This window comes from Chinchilla lanigera, unplaced genomic scaffold (assembly GCF_000276665.1).
Source record: "Chinchilla lanigera isolate Chin_1 unplaced genomic scaffold, ChiLan1.0 scaffold00006, whole genome shotgun sequence".
NCBI classification, from domain to species: domain Eukaryota; kingdom Metazoa; phylum Chordata; class Mammalia; order Rodentia; family Chinchillidae; genus Chinchilla; species Chinchilla lanigera.
The window spans coordinates 25,612,580-25,620,397 of NW_004955407.1; the positions used below are offsets into that span (position 1 = coordinate 25,612,580).

Here is a 7,818-nt window from a genome sequence, read left to right on the forward strand (position 1 = left end):
TCACTATGCAGTTCAGGCTGGCCTTGAGGTCACTTTGTAGCCCAGGCTGGTCTCTAACTCTCGATGATCCTCCTGCCTCAGCCTCCCAAGTGCTGGGATTACAGGCGTGCGCCACCACATCTTTCCATATTTTTGACAGATGCTCACATTTAGTTTTATGTCATTTTTATATGTTTTTCTTTAATGGGTATTTTCTTAAGCTAAAAACTTGGACTGACATCAGCTCCCAACTACTGCTAGTGAATCTGCCCTGAACATAATATGAAGTAATTTGAGAACTTCTCTGGAATGTTTATCTGGCAGTGAGATTGCTGGGTCTTAGGTGTAAGTGTGCTTGATTTGAGAACTGCAAGATTTTTCTCGGGATTAACTGCTTCTGTCTAAACTGAGATAGGAGTTTTATGTCCCCGTGCCCCTGCTACTACTTCTGGTTATTAAGCTTTCCAACATTGGCCACAGGTGCATGTGGGTGTGGGTGTGCATGTGCACGCATACATGTGAAGTTCTAGTTTCTTGTTTTAAATTGCATTTTTGAATAATTTGAATTTAAGCATTTCCTTATATCCTGAGTCATTTGAGTTTCAATTTCCTTTGCCTAGGCTTTCTCTGCCTTTCTAATTTGTCCCAGCTTTTTTTTTTTTTCAATCATCTTCCTAGAGGTTCTTGTCTACTCCATTTTTTTAGGCCCATGTCACTTTTAAGTGTTAGAGATACCTTTTTTCACTCTGTAAATTGTGTATTGAACATAAATCTTAATCTATGTAATTCACTTCTTATGTTTATGTGTTGGGAATTTTTAAAAAATCCTTTTCTGTCCTTGGACTATGGAAGAAAAATCCTCTTTTTTTTTTTTTTCTTTTCTGGTACCAGGAATCGAACTCACAACCTCACGCTTGCCAGGCAGGTGCTGTGCCGCTGAGCTAAATCCCCAGTCCACTCTTTTTTTGTTTTATTAGCTTTATAGTCTTAGCCTTAAGCCTTTAAGGCATCTGGAATTCATTCTTTATGGTGTGAAACAGTCCAAATGAAATTCATTTCTTCAAAACAAATAAATGGACGACTAAAGATGAAAAACTTTAATTTGTATAGATCTGAACAAATACCCCTGCTTTTATTACACTTGAAGTTTATATTGTTCTACAAGGTCAGTTTCTACTAATCACCTGTTTTGCAATGTTGATGAATCCCACCATTTTTCAATAGCACTAGTTAAGAAGTAGATTTCACTGGGGAGGGAAGACTTTCTTTTTTGTCTTTCAGACAGGGTTTCACTATGCAGTTCAGGCTGGCCTTGAACTCATTTTCTAGCCGAGGCTAACCTCAAACTCACATTAATCCTTCTTCCTCAGTTTTGAGTGCTGGGATTACAGGCTTGTGCCATCATGTCCAACCAGGGAAAGACTTTATGCGAATATCCAAAAAGAAAACAAAATAGATTCACCAAGCGTGGTGGCACACACGTATAATCCCAGCACTTGGGGAGGCTAAAGCAAGAGGATCATTGTGAGTTCAAGACCAGCCTGAACTGCATAGTGAGACCCTGTCTCAAAAAGACAAAAAAAGAAAGAAAGAAAGAAAGAAAACGTTTATCTTTTCATACTCCCAAAGAGATAGGTGCTGTAGCCTGTATATGTGCTGGACACGTGTGATACCTGTGTTCTCCAGTGCAGACTTCTGCCTCCTTAGTATTCCTTCTCCTTTTGGTGCAGCTTTAATAATGGGGGAGATAGGTTGTTTTTGTACCAGACTAGATTTAGGTGCCAGCTGTTTACAGACTGAAGTTGTCAGAATTCCTGCCATCTAGTAATTGGAGATAATGGGACCTCTACAACCCTTTCTAAACTGGAAAGGGAGACCGTCTTAGTTTTCTACTGTGATTTTAACAAATTACTGCAAGTTTAGTAACTGGTAAGCACCATAACTTAATATTTTACAGTTGTGGAAGTTGTAAGTCTGAAGTAGATCTCTAGGCTTGAGTCAGGTATTGGCAGGCTACATTTCTCCTAGAGTCTCCAAGGGACAACCCCATCCCTTGGCTTGTGACTACTTTTCTCCATTCTCAATGGTAGCTGACCAGTTGAGTCCTTTCTCACACTGAGACGCTCTAGCCTTCTTTTCCAGTTCTTCTACTTTTAAGGCCCCTGTGATTTCATTGGGTCCATCAGGATAATCCAGGATAATCTCTATTTCTGTATGTCTTTGGTTTCATGTGGTTTGGTTTGGGTTTTTTGAGTCAAGGTTTTGCTGTATAGTTCAGGCGAGCCTTGAACTTATAGTGAGCCTCCTGCCTCAGGCGTTGCTGCTGAGTTCACAGGTGTGAACCATTACACCCAGGTAATCTGTATTTTAAAGTCAAGATGATTAGTAATTTTAATTTACTCTATCACATTAGTATAAATCTTTTTTTTTTCTTCCGGTACCGGCAACCAAACTCACGACCTTGCGCTTGCCAGGCAGGCGCTGTGCCGCTGAGCTAAATCCCCAACCCATCCTCCTCTATCATGTTAATCCCCTTTGCCATGTAATTTAAGATTCACTGGTACTGGATTATTCTACCACCCAGGCCTCAGTCTCTTAAAAAGTTAAGACCTAGTAAAGCCTCTCCCACTGCAGGAAAGTAGTAGGGGAAGTACCTAGACCAGACAAACCCAACTCATCACTTTCAGGCAATTTTTTGTCTTTGCATTTCGTTAGAGATCCAGCAGAGGAAGAAAGACAATAAATATAATAATTATGTGGTATATTAATAAGTGCTGTGGAAAAAGTGTAAAGAAGAAACAACAATTAAATGAGCATGGTCAATGTAAATTTAGTTTCATTGAGAAGCTGAGATTCAGGCAGAAGGATAGTTGGGGCAGGTCAGTTTCAGGCAGAAGCAAAGAAGAGAGGGCAGGAAGGTGCGAAGAAGCTAATATGGAGAGGGAGTCAGCAATAGGGGATACAGATGAGGGGAAGATCATGCAGTGCCTTATTGACCATTGGGAAGTCTGGATTTTACTGTGACTAGAATCTGTAAGGGAAGTGCTGTGATCTGAATGCTTTTAAAAGGATCACACCGGCTGTTTTACTGAGAGTGTGGGGGGCACACACCAAACCCTATTAAGAGACTAGTCCAGGAAAGGGGTGGCTTTTGTAGTAGTACATGCAGCACAGAGCCTGTGTCTGTACAAACCATAGTTTGGCCCCACTTGTGTATTTAGGTAGATACATCTGTTCTTTTTCCTGTTGTTTTGATTTTTCTATGTAGTACTAAGACTTAGACCCAGAACTTCGGCACTGAGCTGTATTCCTGATCTTTTTCTTTTTAAGAAAGGGTCTCACTAAGTTGCCCAGGCTGGGCTTGAACTTTCGATCCTTCAGCCTCGGCCTCCTAAAGTGGTGGGGTTACAGGCATGTGCCACTACCAACCTGTTATTTTTGGAGTAATGGGAATTGAACCCAGGTACTTCACACTTAGCTACCCCACCCCCTTTGTTTTTCATTTTGAGATAGGGGTCTCACCAAATTGCCCAGGTGGGACTCAAACTTGGAGTCATCTTGTCTCAGCCTCCCAAGTGCTGTGATTACAGGCATATACTACTATGCCTAGCTATGATATGCCTGAAGTTACAACACAGAGTTATGGGCAGTTTAGTCTCGCTAACCTCTAGATAATGTTCATATGAGAGTAGCTTAAACGAAGGCTTTTTCTGTATAAAACATTTGAAAGCATCATCCGGCACTGAGTAATAATGGTTATTGTTAATAGGAATGAATATTTGAATTCATTTTGTCAAATCTTCTAAGGAGTACAGACTACTCAGCAAATGTAAGGGCACCAAATTTAGGGAAATGTATCTATTTTAGATGTGGAAATAAACCTCAGAAACTCTAGGCTGACGGTGCTGTGCACTAAGATAATATGCATCCAGAGATATGCATTGACCTGCCGTAAGGTGGTAACAGAGCCTGGAAATTGCAGCATTAACACCTCAAAGTGGTTTACAAAGAAATATCAGTATTTTTAGCTGTTCTGTGCCTTACTTGACATTTTAAAAGTTGTAATATTTTAGTCTTGGTCTTTTAAAGAAGTAAGTAATTTATATGAGATGATTAAAAACTGAGGTAATAGTTTGTTTAAAATACAAACAGATCTGAAAAACAATTTTTTAAATTTTAGTGTATAATTGGGGCAATAGTGTGCATATGTATAACTTCTTTATTTTACTATTTTGGAATATTGTATTTGCATTTATAATTTGTAACAAATTCTAGATGTGATTAGGTTAATTTATGTCACTCTCAGTATTATACTTTGCAGTAAATATTGCTAATAAGGTGGAACTTTCAGCTAATCAGTTGTTCTTCTCCATGTTAAGCTTCAAGTTTGAATCTGACTTGCTTTAATGTAGTTAACATAACCTTCACTTGATTGTGAAGTACCTTCAGTTAACTTTTTTACAAAGATTTACTATGGCTAATAAACACCAGTTTAAACAAAAACTAGCTTATGAACATCATTGTGGATTCTTCTATGTGTGAAGAATATTTCCCCCTCTTTTGCTTTTATTTGAATTTTGTGCTGGGGATATAGCTCAGCAGCACAGCGCCTGCCTGGCAAGCATGAGGCCCTGAGTTTGATTCCCTGTACCAAAAAAAAGTGAATTTTGTCTGTGCATCTTGTGCATCCTTTCAGTTTATGCAGATAATTTCAAAACTGAAAATTTAACTCTTTCAGGACTAAGCTCTTGAAATACTTCAACCATGACTAAGAGAGAAGCAGAAGAGTTGATAGAAATTGAGATTGATGGGACTGAGAAACCAGAGTGCACAGAAGAAAGGTTGGTATTAAAGTAAAAGGGACTGCAGAGTAGTAGAGGATCTTTGTCGAGTAACAGGACAGGACAGCATAACTAAAATTAATCCTACTACTGAATTAAGGGTATAGCTAAAGTTTAAAATTTTATGTCTAATAGAGCTTTCAGCATGCCTGTTTATGTTGTTTTCCAACAGAAAATACACTGCATGGTTCTTTTGATTTCCATTTAAACATATATATGTGTAACAAACTAACCCAAAACTTAGTGGGTTAAAATACCTGACATGTTATGTTTTGTTTTGTTTGTTTTTGTGGTGCTGGGGATCAAACTCAGGGCTTCAGGCATACTAGACAAGCTGTCTACCTTTGAACTACACCCCTGCTCCCCAACATTTAATGCTGAACATTGTTCTTATAGGATCAGGAACCTTAAAATACTTTAGCTGGGTTGTTCTGACTCTTCTGGGTATTGCATGAGTTTGCAGTTAGGTTGTCAGTCTGAGCTAGAATCATCCAAAAACTTGACTGGAACTAGAGTATCTAGTTCTAAACTCACTCATGAGCCTCTTACAAGGACGCCTCAGTGCCTTACTGTGTGGGCCTCTTTCTATAGCTGCTCATGGCATGATAACTGGCTTCCCCTAAAGCAGATGATCTGAGAGAGGCTACCAAAATGGAAGCCACAATGTCTTTTTAGGTTAATAACCAAATCTATGAAATTATGTAACACACTTGCGTTAGGTTTTTGGCCACATATTCCAACCCTGGTACAGTGTGGGAGCCAACTAGGAAAGGTTATGAATATTAGGAAGTGAAAACCATTGGGAACTCTCTTGAAGCCTGCCATGAATATGTTTATTTTAATACACATACCTCCAATTGGTCTATAAAGCCTAAAGTACTTACTTTTTAGCCCTTTACATGTGTCGAGGTAGAAAAATCAATAGTTTCTGTGGCGACCTATATGAGGAGTCACTAGTTGCTTTTCAGCTATAGCAGATTGTTACTTTCCAGGAACTTAGGGCCAGTGTTATGAGACCACCATGTTTTCTTTCCAAGAGAAACTGGTAGTTCAAATTTTTTTTTTATTTCCCATGGTTTAGATCATAACATTTTGAAAGACTTTTAATATTCAGCATATATGAAATAAGACTTTCAGAAATCTGTCTTAAAACAACATCAGAATCTTTTAAAATCGTTATAAAAAAGGAAATGGAAAAAAAAAAAAAAAAAGGAAATGGTAGCCTCTTGTACTGTAGCTGAAAATTTTGGCAGAAATGCTTACTTAGCCAGTAGTTTTTCATCTTAACAGATAAAAATAGTGTACAGTTATTCTTTTAAAAGTTTGTAGTTTTGGTCACGAGTGGTCTGTTTTGTAAATTTTCAATGTTTTAAGAAAAATTTGAGCTATATACATTCATTTAATATCATGGATATATATGATTATCCTTAGAATTTATTTAAATGAAAGTTGGCAGTTTTTTCAATACATACTGTTTTTGACAATTGCACCTGAGATTTAAATTATAGGGCCGAGGATATAGCTCAGTGGCATAAGTGCCTGCCTGTCAAGCACAAGGTCCTGAGTTCAATTCCTTATACCAAAAAAAAAAAAAAATTATATTTAAATTACTCATGTTGTGAAATTTACCTGAATTTCACATTCATCAACTCAGCAGTTACTTGCTGCTGTTGAGCAGGGAATTGAACTAGGGGAGCTCTACTACTGAGCTACATCCTCTAGTCCTTTTTTATTTTTTGTTTGGAAGCAGGGTCTCGCTTAGGTTTTGCCCAGGCTGGACTTGACCTTAGGATGGGTTCTCTTGCTTCAGCCCCTCAGGTAGCTAGAATTACATGCATGTACCACCATACCCAGCATTTTCTGGCTTTTGTTCAGACTCATATAAACATTAAGAAATATGTAGAATTACTTACGAAGTATTTTAATGCTTTTGAATAAAAAATAACACTAAAGAGCTCTAAAAAAGTTTTAAGGAACAATATGCTTTTTAAAAAATGTGGAACTATGGTAATTTAGTAGTGCTAAGATTGAATGAAAGGAATACTTTTATCTTATTTTATACTTATTAGATTATGTTTATGTTGGGAAGGGAAACTGACTAGTAGCAATGGCATGTAAATGTTATTTCTTTCAAATGACTTGAAAATCTAATATAAATACAAATATTTTCCCTTATATATTGTATAAGGAGTGTCTATATGTGTATACATGTAAACTTAACATATGTGTGTTGCTGTTTTTGAGATTTTTGTTGTGCAATAAGTTGAAATGTCTTAATGAAATCTTACCTTTCATTGTATGTATCATAAATGGTAGTGATGGGAGGATATTGCTCTTAAAAAAGTAGGGACTGTAGTTGAGTCTAGCTAAGTTAAATTTGAGTGTTATGTAATGAGATATATTTTGAAGAATGCTTTAAATTTCAAGTTAGCTGTGACATTCAGTGTTTAGTTTGGCAACGCAGGTTAGTGTTGAACCTACCACAGTATCTAAGAAAAAATGTGTTTTCAAAAACCATAAATGTGCTTTGGTGTTGAATTTTGTTTTGAGGATATTATCACTTTAATATCCAGGGAAACAATTTAATTATTAACTTTTATTTCCTTTAACATTTAGCATTGTAGAACAAACCTACACCCCAGCCGAATGTGTAAGCCAGGCCATAGACATCAATGAACCAATTGGCAATTTAAAAAAACTACTAGAACCAAGACTACAGTGTTCCTTGGATGCTCATGAAATTTGCCTGCAAGATATTCAGGTAATTTTTTTTTCAGATTTGTATTGCAGCGTTTCAGTCTGCAGAGAACTATTGTTTGTTAGCCTTTTCACTGTATAGCTATGGGTTTTGTCTCTATACATGAACTTGCCCTGTATTCTGATAAAACTTAAGCATTTATTTAAAATGCTTTATTATAATCCCTCAGCTACAAGATTGAGCCAGGCTGACGGTTGGGGAGAGGACACTAAGTGGTTGTGGGGTCCCAATGCACTGGGA

The 7,818-nt window shown here is 37.4% G+C and overlaps 1 protein-coding gene across 3 annotated transcripts in view; it reads left to right on the top strand.

The window, feature by feature from the left end:
• Gabpa (GA binding protein transcription factor, alpha subunit 60kDa) overlaps positions 1–7,818 on the top strand; it is a 32,047-nt gene that overhangs the window by 2,740 nt on the left and 21,489 nt on the right. For all 3 annotated transcript variants that reach the window (XM_005375587.2, XM_013503896.1, XM_013503907.1), the window contains exons 2-3: positions 4,718–4,820; positions 7,437–7,581. In XM_005375587.2, the coding sequence (XP_005375644.2) occupies positions 4,744–4,820; positions 7,437–7,581 (222 nt within the window). In that variant the 5' untranslated portion in view covers positions 4,718–4,743. The remainder of the gene's footprint in view (positions 1–4,717; positions 4,821–7,436; positions 7,582–7,818) is intronic.